This window comes from Tasmannia lanceolata, unplaced genomic scaffold, assembly GCF_043159265.1.
Source record: "Tasmannia lanceolata isolate RefF3 unplaced genomic scaffold, GAP_Taslan_0.1 ptg000005l, whole genome shotgun sequence".
Taxonomy (NCBI): Eukaryota; Viridiplantae; Streptophyta; class Magnoliopsida; order Canellales; family Winteraceae; genus Tasmannia; species Tasmannia lanceolata.
In genome coordinates, this window is record NW_027518682.1 from 22,978,750 (window position 1) to 23,005,503 (window position 26,754).

Consider the following 26,754-nt stretch of genomic DNA (forward strand, 5'->3'; position numbering starts at 1 on the left):
CTCTCACCTGACAACACATTTTTTATAATTTTCAAATCACTACCCTTTATTCACAATTTAGACAAAATTTTGCATTTTTCTAACAATTTTTCTTTCATTCTTTCTTTATGCAACTGTTTGTTTCTCTATTTTCTCTCACATGATATTTGAATAATATATTATAATAATAATATCTTTCCTATCTTATCCTTAATAGATGGACGAAATTCCATTTTTAGGGCACTATGTCTAACATACCATTATCAGTTAATTTACTTTCTTTGTAGTTATTCAGTTGGTTTTGATAGCCATTATCTTGACATCAGTTTTCATGTGACCCACCACTTGCCAACTTATAGCACCTCTTCATGCTGCTGCACATGCCATGTCACACGATTCCAAGTTGCCAATATTGCTTCTCAATATATTTGTTATCTCTCTTACGAAAAAAGAGCACGGGATGATACCATGTGTTAGGTCTAAAATCGGTAACAGGTTATGGTAGGGCTGGATGGTCCGAGCTAACAAGTCACGGCTGAAGGGCTGGTGGAGTCCTGCGCTGCACAAGGGTACAGACAAGAAAGAAAAGGGTTAGAGGACCAACCCGGAATGGTACTCCGGACGGGCGCTTCGACACTCAAGTCAGTATGAGCAGGAGTGCAGAGCAATGTCAGAGCAAAAGCTTAGAGTTTTGATTCTCAGATCCCTCACCTTAGCACAAGTGAAGGCTATTTATAGTGATTCTGAGCCACCTGTCTAGGACAGGTGGTAGTTCTGAGCCACCTGTCCAAGACAGGTGGTGCCCTCTGTATGGACCAGGTATCATACCTAAGGAGGGCAGGTGGAAGTCCCTGATTGGTCCAGGTGTCATACCTAGTAGGGACAGGTGTTGGCCTTCCAACGGTCCTTGTGAGGGCCACGTGCCAGCAGCCAATTGGACGCTGAGTTCGGACCCATCAGTGCTGAGTCCGGATTCCATCAGTGCTGAGTCCGGACCCCATCAGTTGCCCCCTGGTTCTTCGAGCCATGAGAGTGGCTAGAAGAAGCAAAGAGAAGGTAAAAACAGCATCTGACCGGCCTTAAGGCCTCTGAGCAGCTCGGGCCGGACTCAGATTCAGCTAGAAGGAATCGTGGCCGGATAGGAGCCTCCGGGGGCCCTGGTCTGGCCTTGAAGTTTGGCCTGAGGGAGCACGGCCGGGCAGAAGGCTCTCGGTTATCCAGTACGGCCAAATTTTGGACCAGAAGTCTGGCCGGCCAGGCTTCCTGAGCGTCATAGCCGGGCGTAATTGGTTCATGCGGTTCATGCGATCCTGTCCGGAAATGGCGCTGGACGGCCAGCCGGACAGACCTTTTGTCGTCTAGCGCTTTGTCGTCTAGCGATTGCGCCATGTCCTGTCCGGCCAAGGCTGTGGACGGCCAGCCGGGCAGGTCTTTTGTCGTGTGGCGATTGCGCCATATCCTGTCCGGCTAAGGCTGTGGACGGCCAGCCGGGCAGGTCTTTTGTCGTGTGGCGATTGCGCCATATCCTGTCCGGCTAAGGCTGTGGACGGCCAGCCGGGCAGGTCTTTTGTCTTCTAGCGCTTTGTCGTCTAGCGATTGCGCCATATCCTGTCCGGCTAAGGCTGTGGACGGCCAGCCGGGCAGGTCTTTTGTCTTCTAGCGCTTTGTCGTCTAGCGATTGCGCCATATCCTGTCCGGCGTCTTCCTGCCTCAGGGCCATCAGTGAAGCTGTTGTCTTTCGAGGTCTTCTGCTGCTCATGAAATGTCGGGCCAGGTCATCCCCGAAGTCGTCGAAATTGTCCACAGACTTGGGCTTTAGCCGCGAGTACCAGTCTCTCGCGGCTCCAGTTAATGTGGTGGGGAGTGCCCTGCAAAGGAATCCATCCGACGCCCCGTGGAGAAGCATTGTAGTTCTGAAAGTCTGCAGATGATCCACGGGGTCGGTGGTCCCATCGTATTGCGGGATCTGCGGCATCTTGAAGCCCACGGGGACTGCCGCACCGAGTACTCTGTCTGTGAAAGGAGGATTGCTACTGAAGATCCTCGAAGCAGGGCGGCCATGATCTCTGGCCAGCTCTTCGATTCTATTGTCGATCTTCTGGATCCTCAGTAACATTGGATCATCCCTCTTTTCGGCCTGGCGGGCAGGTTTGCTCCTTATGGCTGATGGGCTCATTGCAGAACCGAACTGGCTGAGTGGACTCCTTCGCCGGTGCCGCGATCCCTCTCCGTGCGTGGGGTCTCTCTTGCTACCACGTTTCTGCACGGAGGGAGATCGTGACCGGTGATGCTGACGAGGCTCGGGGCGCACGTGCCTGTCCCGCGAGCGATGATCTCTTCTTGTGGAGTGACGAGTCTGGTCCCGGGGCGGAGGCGTGCGTTCTCTGCGGGAGCTCTCCCCCCTCTGGACGGGTCGAGAAACTTCGACTGGGTGTTGCTGGAGTGCGGGGGCCGCATTCTTGAACTGCGCAACCACAGCAGTCATTTCTTGAAAAAGGGCCCGCATCTCCCTTGGGGTCGGGGTAGGGTCTGAGCGGTTCGAGCGAGGTGAAGTTCGCTCCACGGCCGCCCCGACCTCTACCTGCGAGGCCAGTCGCTCACTTCGTCCTTCGCGGGGGGCTGTAGCCCGGGTCGCCCGAGAAGTCGGAGGCGCTCTCTTGCCGGTCTGCCCTACCATTGTTTCTTGAAATAAGATGTCGAACAGCTTTTTGTTGCGGCCGTCCCACGGATGGCGCCAAATCTGTTAGGTCTAAAATCGGTAACAGGTTATGGTAGGGCTGGATGGTCCGAGCTAACAAGTCACGGCTGAAGGGCTGGTGGAGTCCTGCGCTGCACAAGGGTACAGACAAGAAAGAAAAGGGTCAGAGGACCAACCCGGAGTGGTACTCCGGACGGGCGCTTCGACACTCAAGTCAGTATGATCAGGAGTGCAGAGCAATGTCAGAGCAAAAGCTTAGAGTTTTGATTCTCAGATCCCTCACCTTAGCACAAGTGAAGGCTATTTATAGTGATTCTGAGCCACCTGTCTAGGACAGGTGGTAGTTCTGAGCCACCTGTCCAAGACAGGTGGTGGCCTCTGTATGGACCAGGTCTCATACCTAAGGAGGGCATGTGGAAGTCCCTGATTGGTCCAGGTGTCATACCTAGTAGGGACAGGTGTTGGCCTTCCAACGGTCCTTGTGAGGGCCACGTGCCAGCAGCCAATTGGACGCTGAGTTCGGACCCATCAGTGCTGAGTCCGGATTCCATCAGTGCTGAGTCCGGACCCCATCACCATGAGATGCACTTGTGTGAGAAAGATGTTAGACGTACACCTCATGATTGGATCACGTATGCTGAAAATGGCACTCTTTAAACCTTCTAAATATAAATCTTTAAATTGAGGAACTTGACATTGGATACTTACAAAATATATTTTAAGCTGTGCATGTAAAAATCGTATGCTACCTCAATCATCCAGGAAATGAATTAGCATGCCGCACCTCCTAGTTGACTTGTTCAACTTCGAGTCGACCCGGTTGAGTTTTGGTAATACTACTAGTACGGTATATTTTATGTAGCTGAAAATAACGTTAGAATGGAACTTTTTTGTTGCATGTAGATCAGATAATATTTCATATTCCATGAACAGCTGAACACCGGCATCTTCTTTAACAAATATTCATGCGTCTCAGTCACCCGCATTCAGTAGGGACACAACAAACGCGTTCTACTTTTTATGTATAAGGCAACTTCGGCTTTCAGTGGTGACTAATCAAGGACATATATCTTCTTTCATTTATTTCTGGTGTGGGCTGAACACTGAAGCTAAGAGGTTTGGACACTTTATATTATCCATTAACGCGTAGTATTAAAGGTGCCATGTTCTACTTCTCCTTTCCTTCCAACCGTTTATTAAATGTTCTCAACATCCCTCCATTCCTCAATCATCTTCTTATTTATTATTATTATTATTATATGCTGAAGAAGAATGAATGGAATGCTATATATGGTTGTGGTGGTGGGAGTAGGGTACCCCACAATCAACTTGGGTGTGTACATCCCTTTTCCCCTAAAGAGGTCCACTTTTTTGACAATACGTGCTCGATGAAAATTCGGGCATAGAAATTCAATTAGGTGTACTGCACTCTGCATTCACATTCGTTGGTTGAAGGTATTATATTTGAAATTACATAGGAACTTTGACAAAGGGAGATACCATGCAGAGGATGCTTAATCATCAGAGAATACTTGTTGATCGAGGAGACCTAAAAGACCTAAAATTTAAGGTTGCCAGCCAGCCCATATGACAGTTTGACTTTGATCTAATTAATCTTTCACCAACACTAGACTACCTACTTGTGGTCTCCACCTCCCTCCCATCATACAACAGGTACATGTGGGGTGATATGGTGGGTCCCTCCATAAATTAAGATTAAAAATCGCAGTACTGATCAATGGATTCTACGCATTTAGCACCAACACGATGCTGGCTTCTACCCATTTTCTAGCCAACAATCCGAAGGCAGCGGCTGTGATCCGTAGGATCAGTCAAAATCGGTGCAATTGTTGCCTGTTATTTCTCGCCCACAACTAACCCTTTTATTATTAAATATAAAATCACTAAAATATCATTATAATTTATATTAATATATATAAAATATGCTATAGGTCATTTATATAATTCTTCGGACCCCAATTGAATTTGGACACGTCCTTGATTCTTAAAAATCAATCCACAAGTTTTCGATTCCTAGTCAGATTCTGAAATATGAGTCCATAAAGGAACCACCAGATTAAAATTAGTGTCAAGATTCATCTTAATCAAATCAGATCTTGAGGATCCATCGGACCATCCGGGTTGACACCCCTAGTGTCTAGAATGGACGTTGGAATGGTGTAAAGTCCACTGTAAATTTGGGGGGCGGAGCCGGTGGGTATGATCTCAAGATCACCATAAATATCATATGGGCGGAGCCGACACCACATACGTTGCGAAAGTGCACATGCGCGGGCCATGCAGTCGATAGTCTTGGCAAGAATGAGGCCCTCTAGACTCTAGTGAATGAGAATTATGGTGAGAGGTCTTACTCTGCCCCAACTAAACCAACGTAAGGGCCAACAACTGAGTAGGGAGAGTGAAACAGCGTACCTAACGAGAAAGGGACTTGTAAGAAAGATATCTCCTTAGAAATTGGGAAATGATAAATGCACCCCTTTTCATCGCTTGGGACACCAGCAGAGCAGCAGTGTATCAATGACTGCAGAGGGCTGATGTACTTAACGTCGGAAGGATTCAACGGATTTGATTGCCACGTACACTGCAGTTAGGTGTCCAAGCGATGAAAAGGGGCGCATTTATCATTTCCCTAGAAATTATATCCCAGTACTTTCTTTCTACACAATCCCGAAAATGTCCGCATTTGTCCGGACATTTTCGGCATTCAGGGAAAAATTTCAGTGTTATTTTCTCCCTTTAACATTTTTCCAAGGTTTATTTAATTTACTCCTTTTACGTGTAAAATGAGAATATTTTTGGAATTATGTAAAAGGCTTTGATTGGGCAAATCAGTGAGAGACATAGGTAAATAGGCTTAATTAAAAAAGAAGAACATCCTCTCATTTAGTAAGGATGGCGACATCTAACATCTACGTAGAGAAACAAATCTTCCACAATCAATCAAACATCATATAGTTGCAAGATTAAATTAGGTCATATCAAGTACGTTGCAGCATGGTGGACAACAAATACATGTAATTATGATGTAGGTCATAGTTTAGACAGTGCTCTACAACAGTCAAACTCCAATAAAACATATAGGGAGATGATATTTTCACCCGTCTGCAGTACCCACCCCCCCCCCACCCCCCCCCACCCCCCCCCGCGCCCCCTCCCCTCTTATAACGTGAACAGTGGGAAACTTTAACGCCTTTTGACGTCATATCACGTTAAAAGGGGGGCGAATTGCGGGGGTGAAAATATCATCTCCCAACATATATCCCTCAACTAACAATTTAGAATACAAGTACAATATTAACATAAAGAAGCTTCTTGATACAGTTGCAACTACGCCATTTGAAGCCTAAGATCTTCAAATCTATGACCGGATCGATCAACTCGGACACTTAGATCAACAACATGATATTACGGATCGATGATCAAGCTAAAGATGATGCCAAATTGTATTACCATAGGCCGTTCGGCAAGAGATCGGATGATGCCCAAATCAACTGTCTTGTTTACCAATAATAAAAAATGAGTTTGATTTCGTTTTGGCTTATTTTGCGATTTTTATTTGTATCGTCTTAGTTGATATTTTAGAGACATTTCAGGAGCTTTCTTGTTAGAGTTGGACATCCAAGTGTGGGTTGAGTTTCAGTAGAAATAGGAAAGAAGTTTTGGTTAGAATAGGATTGGCCATTCAACGCCAAATTTCATCTTACTTTTTAATCAACTTCCGTTCTTGAAACCATTCCAAGAACCAACTTCCCACCTCTTACCAACATCCGTTAATCCATCATTTCATTCCCTATGCAACCATTAATAATTAACTCAAATTCTATACATAGTTCCAACTGCTCTTTTCAACCCTTTCAGCAACCCGTTTCCTAGAATCTTAATATTAACAAAGCGGAGATTTTATATGGTGGCCGACCTTTACATGTAAAGGATGGAGAGAGACAACCCCCCACCCTTGATTTTTTATCCAACAAAAGTCCCCCTTTTTTTGACTCTTTGTTGGATAAAAAATCAAGGGTAGGGTGTTTTCTCTCTCTGATCTGCCCTTTTTTCCGCACGTACATAAATGGTTTGTCTGAAATCATGAAACAACCAATTACTCAGAAAGCCTAAGCTATTAGAGCTAGTTTTATTTAAGCATTTATACTTCCACACTCCCCCTCGCGCACGGGTGGCCGCCCTCTTTCGGGCTGGCGGCTGTTGGAGGTGGTGTTATTTAATCATTTATACTTCAACAGAAATCCAAGCAGGGGCTTGGTTACACACCTAGAGGCATAGCATAAGTAATGTTATCATGAAGTGGTAGAAATGAAAGAAAAGTAATCACAGACTGAGGGAATATGGAAACCCAGTGGAGTTCAACCAATCCCCACCGTCGATAAAATTGTCAGCTGTAAATGGTTCAGCCTCTGTGGCAGTCGTGAGAACCCTATATCCTTCCCAAGTCACTCGATTCTCAGTTCCAGAACCAGCTCCCGTATTTTGATACTCCGCATAATACAAGGTGTCGAGAGCGAAATCCCCATCCCAAGGGTACCACCCTGCTGGCTGTATCACATCACTTATCTCCGTTTGCATGACAACTGTCCTAGAATACTCTCTCCACGGTCTGCCCAAGTAGGTAGGATAAGAACTCTGGACAGGCTGGAGATCTGATGTGGCTCCAATCCGGCATTTTTGAATGACGATGCCGGTATTCTGGCCGGGATCTGAACGGCCCTGGGCAGTTAACATGTTCCTTTGGCCGGGATTTGGTACACGGGCGTGAATGTCACAATCTTGGAAGACAGCTGCTGCATTGCCGAAGATGAAGTCGACAGTGCCCGCTATGTAGCAATAGCGATAGAATTGGCGCTGAGTGTATACATAGAGTGTGTCCTGGTAAGCGATCATGCCGCACCGATAGAAGGCCGAGAGGTCGGCGTTCACACGGAGGGCCACCGCTTGGTTCATTGATGGGCCCGCCGCATTCTGAAAGGTTATATCGCGGGCCAAGAATCCGTCCCCAACAACAGCTGCATTGATCAACAAGACATGGATTATATATAATTGAATCAACAAGACATGGGAAATGAGGAATGCTTTAATTTGCTCCTACAGTGCTACTCCTGGGAATGAAAGGCGGGTCTGGTTTTGGGCCAATTATATGAGCATTGTTCTGAACTGGGCCTGATTATTTAGGCCCAACGGGATTGAGAGAGCTACATTACTACTTGGGCCTGGGCCAAATTATAGATAGCAAATCTATCCCAATTACCTTGAAAAGCCAGCCTCTTGATAGCTCTACCAATTCCCAAGAACCATTTGGATACGTTTATTTTACTTAATTGTTTACTAATATTTGCACTACCATATGCTTTGATAAGGGGGCGAACCCACCTTCTCTTTCATTATTTAATTAACTACCTATAAAGCGTTAAAAAAAAAAAAAAAAAAAAAAAAAAACCTCTCATGCTTGCTAGCAAATCGGAGATGGGCATGCTTAAAGTCCCATGACTTTAACCCGTACGGGCGTGGCTCTTTGGCTTAAAGTCATGGCTATGCTCCACATTGACCCGAGTTCAATCCCCTGGGCTTACCCGATCCGCGTGGTTTACGGGTGATTGCGCGCATACGTAGGGAATAGTCCCATCCTAAAATTGGGTGGGGGTACCCATGTCACTCCCCAAAAAAATCGGAGATCCTCTCTCTCTCTCTCTCTCTCTCTCTCTATCTCTCTCTCTCTCTCTCTCTCTATATATATATATATATATATATATATATATATATATATAGAGAGAGAGAGAGAAAACATTTCCTACACACTAGCTTAAAATACAGTGGGGGCCCACATTGTTTGGGTGATCCAAACCATTCATTTGAATGGTCCTCACATAGATAGGGTGTCCACAAAAAATCAGATCCATAGGATCATCCCAACCCTACGAACTATGGAGGCAAAATGGACGTGTATAAACCTTCACAAATTAGTCCATTTTTTGCCTCCATAGTTGTTAGGGTTGGGATGATCCTATGGATCTGATTTTTTGTGGACACCCTATCTATGTGAGGACCATTCAAATGAATGGTTTGGATCACCCAAACAATGTGGGCCCCCACTATATTTTAAGCTAGTGTGTAGGTAACTTACCTACACAAGTGTGTAGGAAATGTTTTCTCATATATATATATATATATATATATATATATGGGAAAAGTGAGTATGGGTGGCCCCTCATATAAGCTTATATGAGGTGACGACTAGAAACACTGTGGACCCGCATTTTTGGGGTGATCCAAACCATTCATTTGATAGGTCCTGACATAGATAGGGTGTACCCAAAAAATCAGCTCCATAGGATCATTCCAACCTTACGAACTGGAGAGGTGAAAATGGGCAGTTATAAATTTGCACAAATTTTCCCATTTTTCATCTCCACAGTTCGAAGGGTTAGGATGCTCCTATGAAGCTGATCTTTTTGGCACACCCTATCTATGTGAGGGCCCATCAAATGAATGCTTTGGATCACACAAACAATGTGGCCCTCCACTGTATTTTAAGCTAGTGTGTAGATAACTTATCTACACTTGTGTGTAGAAACCGTTTTCTCATATATATATATATATATGAGAGAACGGTTCCTACACATATGTGTAGATAAGTTATCTACACACTAGCTTAAAATACAGTGGGGACCATATTATTTGGGTGATCCAAACCATTCATTTTTAAGGCCCTCACATAGATAGGGTGTCCACAAAAAATCAGATCCATAGGATCATCCTAACCATTCGAACTATAGAGGCAAAAAATAGACTAATTTGTGAAGGTTTAAAGACATCCATTTTACCTCCACAAATCGTAGGGTTGGTATGATCCTATGGATCTGATTTTTTGTAGACACCCTATCTATGTGAGGGCCTTTAAAATGGATGGCTTGGATCACCCAAACAATGTGGGCCCCCACTGTATTTTAAGCTAGTGTGTAGAGAACTCTCTACACATATGTGTAGGAACCGTTTCTCTCTCTCTCTCTCTCTCTCTCTCTCTATATATATATATATATATATATATATATATATAGAGGAAAGTGAATAGATATATAGAGGAAAGTGAAGCTACACCGCCGATGTAGCTAACTTAGTTACACCGCCGGCTTAAAATACAATGGGCCCACATTGTTTTGGTGATCCAAACCATTCATTTGATTGGGGTGTCCACCAAAAATCAGCTCCATAGGATCATCCCAACCCTTCAAACTGTGGAGGCAAAAATGGACAAATTTGTGAAGGTTTTTACACGTTCATTTTTGGCTCCACAAATCGTAGGGTTGGGATGATCCTATGGAGCTTATTTTTGGTGGACACCCTATCTATGTGAGGGCCAATCAAATGAATTCTTTGGCTCACCAAAACAATGTGGGCCCATTGTATTTTAAGCCGGCGGTGTAGCTTCACTTTCCTCATATATATATATATATATATATATATATATATATATATATATATATATATATATATATATATATATATATATATATATATAAGCTGAGAGGAAAAGCCCAGGCTTTTTTGAATTTTGTGAAAAATCTGTGGATTTAACACCTCACTTTTTTTTACTTTTTCTAACAAAGGTACCCCACTCAACCCACATATTTTCAATCCTGCCCCCTCCTTTATGCTTTTTAACAAGGGCACTCATTCAACCCACATATATTCAATCTTATCCCCTCCTTTATGCTTTTTAACAAAGGCACCCATTCAACCCACATATTTTCAATCATACTCCCCTCCTTTATGCTTTTTTAATAAAAAAAAAGTGGACAACCTCAACATAGAAACACGTTATACCTAACGAACTAGCGTAGCTGTGGGACTCTCGCTAGTATTGACCTCCTGGACTAGTACCGATAGTGGCTCCTCGGAAGTTTTTTCTTTGCAAAATAACGGATTGGGTACATATGTTACATAATACTACGGATTTTTGTGAACATATTACATAATACTACGGATCAGGACGCCTTTCAACATATTGACGAACCCGATTATTTTTTAATACAGAACATGTTCATTTAGTACATAATACTACAGATTTCGGTCACCTTTCAAAATATCGTGGGTCCCACTCGAATGCATGGGTTTGGCTATAAATGGTGTGTGAGACCCATCTGTCAAAGCATGAGTGTGAAATACTCCACCGCATCAAATGGGAAAGTGATTAACCATTTATATTTTTCTCGCCCTGTGTAAAGTACGGGTGTTTTTACTAGTAAAATAAGCTGGAAGGAAAAGCCCAAGCTTTTTTGAATTTTGTGAAAAATCTATGGAATTAAAACCTCATTTTTTTACCTTTTCTAATAAAAGCACCCATTCAACCCACATATTTTCAATCCTACCCCCTCCTTTATGCTTTTTAACAAATACACCCATTCAACCCACATATTTTCAATCCTACCCCCCTCATTTGTTAAAAAGCATTAGAAAATATATAAAGCATATATTTTTAGAAAAAATATATGATACTTTTTTATTTATTTTTAGCTACTTTTTACTTATTTTTTCTACAAATTTTTTAAATAACATTTTTTTGTATCATATACTCTTTTTTTTTGCCGTGTCGTGCATATTTTTATTTTTTTACACAAAAATTAATTAGAAAATTTTGTATCATATACTTTTTTTTCGCCGTAGCGTGCATCTTTTTTTTTAACACAAAAAGTAATTAGAAAACTTTTTCTTTTGCATTTTTCCATTACTTGGTATGTGGTTATGCATACTTTTTTGCTTATTGTTTCTACATATTTTTAACTAAATTTTTTTTTGTATTTGGCCGTGTCGTGCATCGCATGTAGGGTATTACTAGCACTATATAGGAGAAGAGAAAAAGAAAGAATTTTTTGAATTATTTGAAAATTCTATGAGAATTACACATCACTTTTTTTATTTTTTGTTAACAAAGGCACCCATTCAACCCACATATTTTCAATCCTACCTCCTCCTTTATACTTTTTAACAAAGGCAACCATTAAAGCCACATAATTTCAATCTTACCCCCCTCTATGTTTTTTTAATAAAAAATCTATAGGGTGATCTTAACCATCCGATTTAAGAGGAACACATATTATGGAAACCTCTATAGATTGGAGGGCTAGGATCAGCCTACATAAATGATTTTTGGGGCACGACCTATTCATCTTGTGTTCCATCACATGGACGGTTTGGATCAACCTATGATGTGCTCCATACAGTTCTTTGTCGGCCCGTGCATCGCACGGGGTTTTTTACTAGTATATAAATATGAGGCAATGCTTTGTGAGCAGCTGCTCAGATAAGCTAAGAGCTCACAAACCATAGGGGGGCCACATTTTTGGAGGATCCAAAGCATTCATTTGGAAGGCCCTTCCATGGATAGGGTGTGTACCAAAAATCAGCCCTATAGGATCATCCTAACCCTGCCATTTGTGGAGGGGAAAAATGGGCAGAAACATGGACACACAGTGTCTGTCCATTTTCCCCTCCACCTTTGATTGGGTTAGGATGATCCTATATGGTTGATTTTTGGTACACACCGTATCCATGGAAAGGCCTTCCAAATGAATGCTTTGGATCCCCAAAAAAATGTGGCCCCCCCTATGGTATGTGAGCTCTGCTTAGATAAGCTTATCTGAGCAGCTGCTTACAAACAATTTCCTCTCTCTCTCTCTCTCTCTCTCTCTCTCTCTCTCTCTCTCCATATATATATATATATATATATATATATATATGGAATTTGCTAGGGTCCATCGCAAAAGGCTTTTCATGGCTGGTCTATTGCATGTCAGACCGGCCACCTTGTGAACGGAGACAAAAGCTGTTGTCTTTATTCACAAGGTGGCTGGTTTACATGCAACAGACCAGCCGCAAAATGCCTTTTGCGATGGACGCTAGCAATTCCCTATACACACACATATCTAAGAAAAGAGGACATACTGTGACACGTGCAAAAGAAAGCAAGGGAGCCCGCTTATGGAAGTATTTTCCTAAAGGGAAGTGATATATCCACCCCTTTGAATCCTTCTGACGTGCTTCCCTTTCCTAAAGCAATGTTTGCTTGCACAAACACTCGCTTCCATTGGAATTTTGAAAGATAAGTAAAGCCGAGTTGTTTGGTTGCCAATATTGCGTGGGACTTCCAAGAGACTCAACTTAGTAGTACAAATAAAAATAGCCTCACTTTTGCTAAAAGTTTTAAATTCATTGAAAGATGAATTTGTATTTTTTTTATATATATATTTTTGGAAAATGATACCCCCCAAACGGAGAAAATCCCCCCCCCCACCGGAGAATGGTTAACTGCTTACCCCTTTAATGTTTTTCTTTGCCTTTAAAACTTAACGAATAACGTTAAAGGGGGGAAGGAGGGTTTTATCCCTCGAGGGAATATCATTCCACCTATTTTTAGGGATTTGCTAGGTAATGTTGGGGAAAGCCATTTCATGGCTGACTTTTGCAGGTGACTTACTTTTGCCGGTGAGAGCAGCAAAAGTTATTTTTAGGAATTTACTAGGTAATGTTCTTGTTGTCACGTGAGAAAGTCAGCCGTCGAAATGGCTTCTCTGCAAAATTGCCTAGAAAATCCATTACCCTAACATTATTTAGTTTACTTTAATTTTTGGGGAATGATATCCCCCCCTAAACGGATAAAATCCCCCATTAACGGTTTATGTGAGAATGCTACACTGCTTGAAGATAAATTCACCCCCTTGAACGTTTTTCTTTGCCTTTAAAACTTAAGAAATAACGTTAACAGGGGGGGTTTTATCCGTCAGGGGGGGTATCATTTCCCAATTTTTCTTCTTCTTTCTTTGACCTTTTCTCCCCCAGAGAAAGAGAGAGAGAGTACTTAAAAGCTGAATTTGATAGGCAAAAATAAACTAGGCACATTAATTGTCAACAAGTCAGCTTTCTTCATCTCATTCCTATCATCTGTCATCTTCTCCTTCCACCACTCACGTCACCATCTGCTGTCCTCTCTCTCTCTCTCTCTCTCTCTCTCTCCTATATAATTGCTTGGAGGACGTTACTTTCATAATTGTTTGGAAAATAACAAAATAATGTTTCCATTTCCGCCCCTTCTGTTTGTTTTTTCATCAAAATTAGAAGACAACTAAAGATTAAAGAGGCAGAAATGCAGCCATTCTTACTAGAAAAGACAAACAAACAATAAGGGTGGAAATAGTAAGTGGAGTCTTGACATGCTTGCTAGAGGAATGATAAGATGAAGGGGGTACCCTTGCAAAAACCAGCTACAAGGGCTACCCCATTGGTCCATCCCTAGCAAAGTGCATTTATAATGGCACGTAAAATTATATAATGGTGCAAACAAACATACAATTAAATGCACTTTGTTAGGGATGGGCATGTAGATGTTTTTTCATTTTATCATGACAGCCGAGGAGAGAAAAATAAAAAAGGAAAATAGAGGAGAAGAAAAGAGAGACCGAAACACTCACCTACCGTCGCTGACCTGTAAGTAGTCTCCCCACCGCCAACACTCCTACTGGCCGTGATGATGGTGTTCTCCCTCCCATCTCCTATAAACATGAGATTAGTCTTGCTACTGCTCACTGTTACATTCTCCCTATAAACGCCAGCATTAATCTTAATAATGTATCTTTCACTACTGCCAGAAGGTGCAGCCTCCACTGCAGCCTGAACCGTGGTGTAATCTCCACTCCCATTAGCTGCCACAACCACATTCGGCGTCACCGTCGTCGTCGACGACTGCAATAATCTCCGGTCACCCACCGACAACCATGACGGAAACCCACTCTCACGCTTCTCCTCCTCCTCCTCCGTTGTACTAGTATAACGCTCATTCGCCATATCTGAATTTGTCATGTTACGAACCATACCCAAAGAGTTGCTACAGAGGCGATAGACGTGATTGAGACCCTTGAGTATTAATTTCCGTATTTTCCCGTCGGCGTCACCATGGGAGAACCCGTCGAGGCATGATTCCTGGTTAGTCATTGCGGCGCTGATTAGAATATTCAGATCGTCAGCGTGGTGTCGTGAGATGGATTTATTTAACGGGTAGATATTGACGTCGGCGGCGGTCTTGCTTAGCTTATGGAGCGTGTCTGCAATATTCTCGATGCAGTCGTGGAGGGCGACTCTGACGCGGTGGGTCAGATTCCGGCGAGTAAATAGTCTCTCCACATTGAAGTAGTTGTGCTGCACGGAATTTTTAGTGAGATTAAGCGTTGCTTGGATGACATCCTTATGGGTGACAAGGTTGTCAGCTATGCCAGCAATTGAGGAGTAGCAGAGGTCAGGGAATCGGGTGGTGGTGCATGATGATCTGAGGAGAAGAGCGTGAGAATTGACAGGGGCCAGCAGTAGGAAGAAGGAGATAACAAAGAGCAGGAAAAGGTTGTTGTTACTCATCGGAATGTGGAAGTGGCTCATTAATTCTTGGTATAGAGAATTGAGGAGTGGATGAGGAAGAGGAGGAGGAGGAGGAGGAGTAGGGCTGGTTGGGTTTTTTTTATCAATTTATTTAAAAGAAATAAACAGTGACCCACGTGAAAGAGCTACTAGTCCTTTTGTCCTATTTTTCTTTCTTTTCCCAACTTCTTAAACTAATTTTATTACTATTATTTATCTTATTTAACAAGTAGGAAGATCCAGCCCTAGTAAGATGTTTTTATTTTATGGGTAATGTTGAACTCACATTTGTTGATATGGTTTCACGTGTCATGTCCACGAGAAGTTTTTGGCCTGAAATCCAAGCCAGGCCTTCCCCTTTCCATTTTAAGGGCCATGATTCCAAGAAAAATTAGTCCTTTATGTAGCATGGGTCCAAGATGTTTTATTGCCTGCTAGCTAGCATTCATTGGACAGCGACAGACACAGTTGTCTCTGATTTCTCAACCACAGACAAATAGAAATGGAGTTTGTGGATGCAGGAATCCACTGATAAATTAATACAGGAACGTGCCTGCCAAACATTATAAAGCGAAAAGGACATTGTATTTGTTAATCCAAATGTGTGACGCACATGTGATTAATGGGTCCCACTGCGGATAGATCTCAGAAAAATTCGATTTTAGCAAGATGCCTGATATATAAAAATTAAAAATAAAACAATGATCGTCGTCTTGCAAAATGAGTTTGGATCAACTAAGAGATATCCATAGAATCTTTTACATGCATGACTCTGCAAAGCAAGTTGTGCATACTCATGTAACACTAAACAGCAGGTGCATCAGTGATCAACATAACACGAGATGGGACCCTCCCATCAATTGCCATAGATCCCGTCCGATGGGAACAGCATTTTGGATTCAAATGACCCTAAAGTCAATGAACCATTCCTCCAAATGAACACATTTGGAAGAAAGCATGAAACACAATATCCAAGCATTGCACGCAAGAGATCTCATGGTTTACAACAGAAAAGCCAGCTATCTCTGCTATTTCCTACGCTAATCTTCATTCCTTTTTTGTACCTTGATTATGCCGAGAACAACATTGAAAACTTAAAGAGGGGAAAAAACATGCATCCTTACCTTTTCTGCTTCTTTAGAGGTGGTGCCAAACAATCTGTTTGGGTGCGCCTCTTTTCATTCCTATTTGCTGGTTTTGCTGGCTGTTGCACATAGCCAGAATTTACTACAGCTTTACTCACTGGGGTTGCCTCATCTTTCGCAAGGGTTTTTTTCCACCCTTTGGGTTTTTCCTTTTTGAATGCAGTAACCATACTATTTTCCATAAATTTTTTGCTATTGCGCACTTTGGTAGCTGTTTCACCGTGCTCTATCTTTGTGCGCTTAAATGAAGAGAAACCCAACTTCTCCATTGACTTCTCTAGACCCGAAAATTCTGAAGTGGAAATTGGTGCTGGATGATGAGAAGTATCAAGGCAGCGATCAATCTCTTCCCTCATCTTCTTCAGGCTCTTCTGCGTTGACACATGAGAAGGCAGTGATCTGAGGAAGCTTTCGTTTTGGGATTTTTTTGATTCAGAGCCAAATGCTGCAACGAATTCTCTATACGCAGTTTGTTTTGATGCTTGTCTCGACTTCCACTGATCAGGCCGCATCGCAAATCTGGGGTAAACCAAATTATACATGTAAGCAAGGGAAAGCAATGATCAACATCAAAGAGTTATTCGCTGACTCGGTGGAGCCTAACATGACATTTGTATACCGGACTTCAGAGTCATGTATGGAAAGAGTTATCAAAACTCAAATGAACAATGGGCGTATAGAAAGAATTTATAGCTTTGTATGTTCTATTCATTAGTCAATGTTAATTTTTTGGAAAATATCCACATAAGTTTATTTGAAACTTAAGATCATGTTTTAAGTTTTAAATACGCTTTCAATATTATCAATTAGAGAAAATACTCTTTCAGAAAAAGAATAATCAGCTAAATAGGAAGAATACTCATAATTAAGAGGAAGCATGAAGAAAGCACACTTACTCTAAATTTGGGAGGTGTGAAGAATTTAGCTTCTAAAGCGAGCTTCCCACCGTACTAGGAAGCTTTTGGAAACTATGGAGAAATCAACCAAATGAAATAATTCTCCAAATTGATCAAATCAAAGGAGGATGGCTTTGATGATTTCCGGTCAATTACAATGTAACCTTACTATGATGGCTTCTGGCCTTCTAGCACTACTCCTTGAACCAATTTTTAGTTACTCGATTTGGTTTCAAGAGGGCCAAGACCCTGTCAAATTGAAACTTGGTTGAGGACGCAAAAAATTTTTAGAGTTTAAAAAGCTTTTATTCTCTGGTTTTGGAGTTTTAGAGAAGTCGAGCAAGTTGTTCAACTTTTTCAGCACAGAATTGAATTGCTGACAGTTCAAAAAAAAAAATTACCTCATAAATCAAGCTAAACCTTGACCGAGTTGAGTGATACACTGAGGTTTTTACTTAACTGTAGTTTTTAAAAACTGTTTGAAACTGTTAGTTTCAGTCGTAGCTAAAATCTATTGTGTGAAGGCTTTCCAAAGAATAGATAAGTCAAGTGCATGCTAACACATAATCACATTGACATATTTTGCATACCCATCAACATCTAGCTTCTTTAACAGAAAGGGCCCATGTTTTGTCTTGGAGAGCTCAGATTGTACAGCTAATAACTCAGATGCTATCATCTCTTTCACTGAAACATTACTGGCTGTGAAGCACTTTTCAACTGTAAATGAACCAGAAGGAAGCATTGAAAGCTCTCCAAAATGACCTCGAAGCCTTCAGAGAAACCAAAAAACAAAAAGGAAGAAAAATTAGACTCCCCAAAATGCATTTTGTAGCTGCAGTTCCATCTGAGCAATTAAAACAAGCATGGAATTAATCCAAATGGTAAAAGCATTTTAAACATAATGCATTCACTTTTAGTCCGAAGGGATCATGGAGGTATTCTGTTCAAAGTAACATAAAGAAATTAACTGATCAACTCAGAATTCAGTTTAGTCAATTCTGTCCGGCAAGTATGCTTATAGTAACAAAACTTAAATGAAAAGATGGAAGCTATCTAAAGTTCTAAATTAGTGCTTGCGTAACTGCAACAAATTCAGATTTGAAACTACTACAGACTTCATTTCTGGTAATATCAACTCTAACTGCACAGTTACAGAAGATAATATTGGCATTATATGATTTTTTTTTGAAATGAATATTGGCATTATATGATAATGATGACCTTGTAACTTGCAAAACATTTTTAAAACTAAGACACTTGCTAAGGGAAAATAATACCCCCAGTCACTTGTTTTAATGATGGTCTCTTCATTTTACACTTTTCTATTTAGCTGTTGAAAGTTTGATAATCAAAACGCTAGACATCCAATCAAAAATGTGTTTCATGGAGTGTCATTACCAAAATTAGGGGCGCAAATATCATTCCCTCTTTGTTTTTTCAATTTTCAACTTTAACCTACAGGAATTTTTAAGTGTATAAAAGCTATCCAAATCACTCTTAAATAGAGATCTATAGAAAGTTTGGGGGTTTGAAGAGCTAGGCTTTGGAGATGACTATCTTCGTGCTTACTCTAGAACAAATTATAGGAATAGGAAACGATCACTTTCAGGCATTGATCCATGAAGTTAACTACGAAAAGGAATTAAATCCTTGTAAGGGGACTAATCAAGGTCACAGAGGGTCAATACTCACTCGCTAAGATCGAAGCCCAAGGAGAAATTTTGTTTGTGGGGAGATCTCTGCCCCCTTTGTAATCTTCTTTTTTTCTTTAATAAATTTCTGGAAAAAAAAGAGTTAGGCGAGATGGACAGGAATAGATGAGTTGGACCCTACAAGATTCAATGGACATTACTGAGAGGAGTGGGATTGGTGCAGTCCTCATATGGAGATGTGTGATATCAGAGAAGATGATGTATCGCCAGAAAACATTCAATAAATCAACATCTGCATAAAGTGTCAAGCATGATTCCCTATGAGGCCATGCATTAAAGTGTTGCATGCGTGTATATCTTGCACAGACAACTTACGATGCCATGCCTAAAGAGGAGCTGGAGAGCTGATTTATTCCCTTATTTTGTATTCCGTATTCTTTTTCCATGCTTTCTGTGTAGAACTGATTTGTAACACACTATAAACAGCATGAATTTTTTTAATGAAATTAAAAAAAAGACAGTTAAATCTGTTTGAAAACATTGCATTGGTCACTTAACGTTCTGTTATAATGAATATTACAACTTTGCCATACAGTCATCCGAACCCCTGTTCCAAACATTTATGATAAGAATTATTTGGAATCACCTTTGCCTTTGTACATTTGCAGTGATTAATGAAAATTGCAGTAATTTCTTAACATCAACCAAATACCCTAACATGCAAGAAGAAGAAATTTATCGTGCCCGCGCTGTGACCTGTGAACATGTTGTTTAACTACAGTAAGTAAGGAATGGGGAACAGGAGAAGAGAACAAATAATATTAAATAATATTAAAACATAAGGGCAAATGCTCTTGACTACCTCTGGGACTAGTTTCATTCCTGACAAAGAAGCATTAAGGATTTAACACTTTAAATATATTTCAATTATTTTTCGCATGGAACAATCAGCATGCAACATCAATGAAGAGATGATAAGGGAAAAAAAATAGAAACCCCAAGCCCATAACTTACGTAGCAATTAGTTTCTGCTTCTGTTTTGCAGAAGCATCAGAAGAAAGAAAAGACTCAACAACTCGGCCTCCTCCAGCATCTTTTGCAGCTTCAAAAACAAGGTCAGGTTCTATAGACGTAATACTTGTAATGTAAGACTGAATGAGCTCCTGTGTAATAACCAGAAATAACAATCAAAGCTACTGGCATACATTAATTTGTACAAAATGAAAAATCAAATACCTAGTTTAAAATAAGGAAATGATATCAGCGCTCCAATGCTTTGATATTGACGCTCAAGTTTCTTGTCTTTTAGTATTTAAAGAGCTTGTGAGAACTTTTTGGAAACTGTAATAACCTTTTGACAGCCCTTTAAATACTAAAAGACAAGAAACTTGAGCATGAATAACAAAATATTGGAGCGCTGATATCATTTCCCTTAAAATAGTGTACACTTGATAATACAAGTAATAACACTTCCTTGATAGATAGCAAATAACAACATCCAATAAGTTACAATAAGACAACAACAGGACCACCACCCACCCAGAACACCAAAATAGACTTCTGTATAGATTTGAAATGAATAAGTCGTTAGAAAATGTGAATGCAATTTACTAAGGCCATCTTTAGTTTCAGTATAGAAGCCATTGAGCCATGATAATTCTAAGATGGAGTTCTCAAGTAATTCTGGAGAACGAAGTCAAAATATGCTGGCAATTGCATTCATATTTTCTACTGTTACGATTGTATATGTGCCTAAGGGCGCTTTGGTTTTTGTACTTACTCCTCTTTATATAAATACATTTGGAGGGGGGGGGGCATCTCTCCAACTCACTCTCTCTCCTCTCCTAACTCTCGACATGGTATCAGAGCCCTAGGGTTGTGGTGCCCTAGGGACCACCATAGAAGACTCCATTCTTCTTCCTCTTCTTCTCCACAAATCCTAACCCTAACCCACCATTCTTCTTCTCCTTCTCAACCCACAAACCCTACACTAAATCTTCTCCTCCCTCAGCCCTCCCTCTCGCCACAAGCCCCCCCCCCCCCCCCCCCCACTCTTGTTACCTCTCTCTTGGAAACCTAACAGCCCTTGCCTCTCCATCTTGGCACTCTAAATCCTAACCCTACTCCCGAAAGGGTTCTCTCCTTTTTCACCTTTTTTCTCTCCCGAATGGATTAAATTCCTATTAATATCTTCTTCCTTCTCTACGCGGATCCGATTTCTCTTCCTAGCCCTTCGTCTCATATATTTGGCTAGTGCTTCTCGGTCTATTTCTCTAATATCTCTTCATCGGCGCCGTGGCATCCTCATAGATTCTATCATGTGATCCTTCCTGTTGTTTACAGCTTCCATTGTGTTTCTCCTTTGCCATAGTGGCTGAGGGACTCCTCTCCCTGTTTTCATGGATCCCCCTCATCATGGATCCTCCTATCAACACCACTCCGCCTGTTAGCTTGACTCCTTCCCCCTCGGCTGCATCTTCTAGTTATTCTCCTATTGTGGAGGCTTCATTCTCACAGATGACAGCCGTCAAATTAGACGGGTCCAATTATCTGCATTGGAAAATGGCAGTTGAGACCTACCTCCTAGCTCGAGTCAAGGTTAATTTCATTTGGCGTGATCCTCCGTATTCTGATGATTCCTCCTATGCTCAGTGGGGGAAAGGACGATACCCTCGAGAGAATGGTCGCTCATATTGCTGGCACCATGATGAGCCTTCCGACATCCAAACAAATCTGGGACCATACTGTTATCCTTTAGTATGGGGTTGACAACCTTACCCGCATTTGTTCCACTTACTCTAAGTGGATGCGCTTTCGGCGTGGTGACACCCCTCTCGCTGCATACTACAGTCATTGTCGCACTTTGCTAGCAGCATGACGTCTTCATGCCCCTCACATCTGAGTTGGCTACTCTAGCGAGACAGCGGGACCAGCTACGCGTGGTTCACTTCTTGGACACTTTGGGTCCAGACTTTATTCATCTACGACAGCAGATCCTCAGCTCCGTCTCTCTTCCCTCCCTCACGGAGGTTTATTCCCGTGCCCAACAGTGTCTCCTGGGCGATTCCTCTCGTGTTGTCCCAGTCGATAGCTCCGCTCCTGCTGCCTTTGATAGTGGTGATAGTGGCGACCGGTCTAGTCGTGGCGGTGGTTCCTTTGGCCGTGGTGGTGGCTGGGGTGCTGGTGGTTGTGGCCGCCCAAATTGTACTCACTGTAGGTTGGAGGGCCATAATGTTGATACTTGTTATGCCCTCCATCCCGAGCTTCGCCCCTCACGCTCTGCTCACCTTACCGTCGTTGATCTCCATGATGCTTCAATGCCCTCCACCATTCCCGCTGCAGCCCCTAGTGATACTTTTACTCTTTCCAGGGCGGACTATGAGGAGTTTCAGTGCCTCCATTTGAGTAGCCGGCCACCTACGACATGTATTGCATAGCCAAGTAGTTTGCATGCCTCTACTTTCTAGCTCCCGGTCTCAGATTATTGATTCCGGAGCCTCGACCCATCTGACTGGTAATTCTGCACCCCTTGGCTCATTTCGGCCTTTTCACTCTGTTTGTCATTCTGTTACACTCGTCGATGAGACCATTGCTCCCATCTCTGGTATTGGTTCTCTTTCCCCTAGTTCTGACCTTCATTTATCTTCAGTTCTTTGTGTTCTTAAGTCTCCTTTTACTTTACTTTTTGCTAGCCAGCTTACCAAAAATCTTAACTGCTATGTCACATCATTTCCTTCTCATTGTTTGTTTCAGGATCCTCGACTGTAAGGACGATTGACACAGGCCGTGAGGTGGATGGCATGTATCGTCATGACTGCAGCCCTTCGTGTGCCATTTTGCATACTTCTATCGACGCCTATCAGTGGCATTGTCGTCTTGGTCATCCCTCTTTCCAGCGCCTTCAGTTGACGTCCATTGTTCCTAGTCCTCTTCAAGCATTTCAATGCAAGTCCTGTGAACTTGGGAATAACCATCATGTGCCTTTTTCCCTCCAGCGTTATTAGTAAAATCTCGCATCCTTTTGATTTGGTCCATTCGGATGTATGGGGTCCCTCGCAGATTGTCTCTTTCTGGATATAGATATTTTATTATTTTTGTAGATGATTTCTCTCGTGTGACGTGGTTATTTTTACTTAAAGACCGCTCTCGGGTCTTGCATGCTTTTCACACATTTCATGCTAAGATCACTAACCAATATGCTTGTAATATCAAATGCTTGCCCACTGACAACGCTAGGGAGTACTTTTCTGCCGACTTTCGAGATTTTTAATCCACCCATGGCATTGTTCATCAGTCCTCTTGCGCCTGTAACTCTCAGCAAAATGGTGTAGGCAAGAGGAAACTCTGCTACCTTCTTGGTATCGCTCGCACCCTACTCTTCCAAATGTGGGTTCCGAAATCCTATTGGAGCGATGCCATCCTTACAACCTGTTTCCTGGCTAACCGCCTCCCATCTTTTGTTTAGGTGGCTCTTCTCCTTTCTCGATCCTCCACCCTCAGGGGGATCCATTTCCCATCACCCCACGAGTCTTCGGTCATGTATGTTTTGTTCACAAACTCTCACCAGGCCCAGATAAATTGGATCCTCGGGCGGAGCGATGCATCTTTCTGGGCCCAGAAGGGTTATCGTTGTTATAGCCCCCGACTATAACGCTTATTTGTCTCAGTCGATCTCACTTTCTTTCGTTTGTATCCTTCTTTACTGCACATGATGAGAGCTCTCCCATAATTTCTGACCCTCCGGTACCTCTTCCTCTTCCTGTTCTCCCTGATCCTGTTGTCCCACCTTCCTCCTCTTTGTCGACTCCCTCGGTCCCTTCTTCAATTCCTATGCAGGTCTATCAGCGGCGACAGAGACCAGGTGCTCCCCACCCTCCCGAGGAATCGTCTTCTCAGTCGGAGATCCCGGATGGTGCTTAGCCAGTGGGCTGTCATTGGGTCTTTGCTATTAAGTATCTGCCAAATGGGATAGTTGAGCGCCTTAAGGCGCATTTGGTTGCCAAGGGGTATACTCAGACATTCAGGATTGACTACACTGAGACTTTTTCCCCTGTTGCCAAAATTCCTTTTGTGAGAGTGCTCATATCCCTCGTTGTCAACCGATGATGGCCCTTATATCAACTTGATGTCAAGAATGCCTTCCTTCATGGCGACTTGACTGAGGAGGTCTATATGGAGCAACCTCCAGGGTATGTTGCTCAGGGGGAGCTGTCCTCCTTAGCATGCCAACTGCGCAAATCCTTATATGGGCTTAAACAATCTCCTAGAGCATGGTTTGGGAGGTTTAGTGATGCTATTATGCGATTTGGCATGACACAGTGTGCAGTTGACCACTTAGTTTTTAGTCGGTGGTCTAATGCTTGGCATGTCCCCATAGTTTATGTGGATGACATTATCGTTGCATGGAATGACATAGCTGGGATACAGAGACTAAAGGCCTTCCTTCAAAAAGAATTTTCCACAAAAGATCTTGGGCGTCTGAGATATTTTTTTTGGGGATTGAGGTAGCTCATTCTGGTAGCAGTCTCTCCCTCTCACAAAGGAAGTATGCACTAGATCAGTTAGATGAGACTGGTTCTATGGGTATGAAGCCCGCTGCTACTCCCATGGACCCAAATACAAAGCTATGTCCAGAAGAGGGAGACTTGTTAAATTATCCTCGCGGATATAGACGACTAGTTAGGAAGCTGATTTACCTCACAGTTACTCGCCTAGATATCTCATACGCAGTGGGGGTGATTAGCCAATTCATGAGTGCACCACGCACCTGCCACTAGGCTGCCAAGATTCAGATTCTTCACTACTTGAAAAATGCGCCAAGCAGAGGCTTGCTATTCAAGAAGCACGGGCATGAGAAGTTAGAATGATTTTGCGATGGGCAGGGTCATCAGCAGATAGGAGGTCTACCACAGGGTATTGTACCTTTGTTGGAGGCAATTTAGTGTCATGGAAAAGTAAGAAACAAGACGTAGTAGCCAAGTCGAGTGCAGAGGCAGAATATTGTGCCATGTCACACACATGGGGAGAACTTATCTGGTTGCGCTCTCTCCTATCTAAGATCGGCTTTCTTTCTTCATCTCCTGCTCAGCTTTATTGTGATAATAGGGCTCCTATTCACATTGCCACCAATCCAGTTTTTCATGAGCTAACCAAACACAAAGGAGCTAAAAGGGAGACACATGCACTACTTTCACTAGATCAGTGGATCAGCTAACTGATGTATTTACCAAGCCCTTTGAGTAAAGCCAAGATAAATGATATTTGTAACAAGCTAGGAATGTATGATATCTACATTCCAGCTTGAGGGGGAGTGTTAGAAGTGTATATGTGCCTAAGGGCATTTTGGTCTTTGTACTTATTCCTCTTTATATATAAATACATAAGTGAGGGGGAGCATCTCTCCAACTCAGTCTCTTTCTCTCATCTTTCTCTCCTCTCCTAACTCTCAACACCTCGTTGGTGAATGCTCTCTTAAAGTTCTGACAGCATGGCTGACAGAAGGCATAGAACTGGGCAAAGTTGTTTAAATCAGATAAAATGAAATGCATTAGAAAATGAACCAAAAGACCAAATTAATACACAAAAAGACAACCCTTAATTAAAAGTAAAGAATAATTAGGTGACTCCCAAATAGTAGGTGAGAGAGACACATGACGGTTAGCAAAATTAACAGAGTTTACTTCTTGATGAACATATGCAGCTTGAACGAACCTAGAAAAGAATGTTGAAATTCTCCACACAAATGACACACCTTTGTTTACCGAAGCCACTGCGCTTGATAATTGAAACCTATTTAGAGAATCAATGAAAAGGAAACATAGGGGGATAATGGAAACATAACGGGTATAAGCTGACCTCCCAAATGACGCATATGATTCAGCAGCAATTATTTGCCACTACATGGAAAACACTTCCAAACTTGCTTAGCCTGGATTGATCCCCCACCCCCACCCCCACCGACTGCTATTAAAATAAAGTTGCCACAATAGCAGGAGCTGTAGGACACTCCCACATATTCAAGAAGCAGACCTTGAGACAAACCTGGGACAAACAAAAATGCAACCAAGAAATTGTCCACTGAAAGGCAGACGTGGCAATTTCTTCACCATGTCTCACACCAAACTTATTATCTCCATCTCCGCATTCAATGGTATTAGTGCGCTCTCAATTCATAACCTCCAAAAAGTCACCGTTCAAAGTTTTCAAGCCTGTGTGTGGCCCTTAGGTCTCCTCCATAAAGTGGAATGGATGAAGGGCATACCCACTTTTGGTCAAACTTGGGACAAAAATAAGGATTTGCTTCTCAGAGAAAATATGGCAGAACAACAGTTAGGAGTATGGTGGCAAGTATTGTCCTCTGTATAATTTATCTAGGAGTTCTCAGGAGATATCAAGTTTTCAGGTTTTACTTGGGATATTAGAATAAATAAACAAATAAAGAGAAATTAATGTAACAAATAGCATCTTAAAAATAAGCAAAAATATACTGTGAGATCTTCAAAATCTTGGATATATTAATCACGATGGATAGGATGCTATTTCCAGCAATTCTCCTCAACAATTACATATGCCCAAAAATGGAACTTGCACTTAGCAACCAAGGGAAAATAGAGGTCTCAGTAAGAAGAGCTAGGTGCCTACAGAATCCACATTGTCAAATCCACTACAACATGCCCAATGTAACGGGGAAACCAGTTGGCTTCCTGTGATAGGAAAGCGAGAATGGTGTGGCATCATGGAGAGCCATGCTAAGCCCAAATATGGGAGCATTGTGCGGGTGGCTAGTTGGAGAGGGCATTGAAGGCACTTGATGAGAACCCAAATGAGCATAGGTGATTGATTCATCCCCTTAGGCCCACCAGATTGTGGGTAGGAATCTTGGTAGTTGGCTTAAGAGCTATGTGGGGACCTGGCATGTGGATGAGACACGAGAAGAACCGCGTCGTAGCTCG

The 26,754-nt window shown here is 42.3% G+C and overlaps 2 protein-coding genes across 3 annotated transcripts in view; both read right to left on the reverse strand.

Moving 5' to 3' along the window:
• Nucleotides 1-6,794: 6,794 nt before the first annotated feature.
• On the reverse strand, nucleotides 6,795-15,148 carry LOC143878008 (pectinesterase-like). The gene is made up of 2 exons (XM_077380392.1): nucleotides 14,170-15,148; nucleotides 6,795-7,713 (listed from the first exon to the last, which is right to left on the reverse strand). The coding sequence occupies exons 1-2, from the start codon at nucleotides 15,125-15,127 to the stop codon at nucleotides 7,022-7,024; spliced, it is 1,650 nt and encodes a 549-aa protein (XP_077236507.1). The 5' UTR covers nucleotides 15,128-15,148; the 3' UTR covers nucleotides 6,795-7,021.
• A 680-nt stretch (nucleotides 15,149-15,828) lies between these two features.
• PUM23 (pumilio 23) overlaps nucleotides 15,829-26,754 on the reverse strand; it is a 32,750-nt gene continuing 21,824 nt past the window's right edge. For both annotated transcript variants that reach the window (XM_077380394.1, XM_077380393.1), the window contains 3 exons: nucleotides 19,817-19,965; nucleotides 17,738-17,920; nucleotides 15,829-16,770 (listed from right to left, as the gene is read on the reverse strand). In XM_077380394.1, the coding sequence (XP_077236509.1) occupies nucleotides 16,227-16,770; nucleotides 17,738-17,920; nucleotides 19,817-19,965 (876 nt within the window). In that variant the 3' untranslated portion in view covers nucleotides 15,829-16,226. The remainder of the gene's footprint in view (nucleotides 16,771-17,737; nucleotides 17,921-19,816; nucleotides 19,966-26,754) is intronic.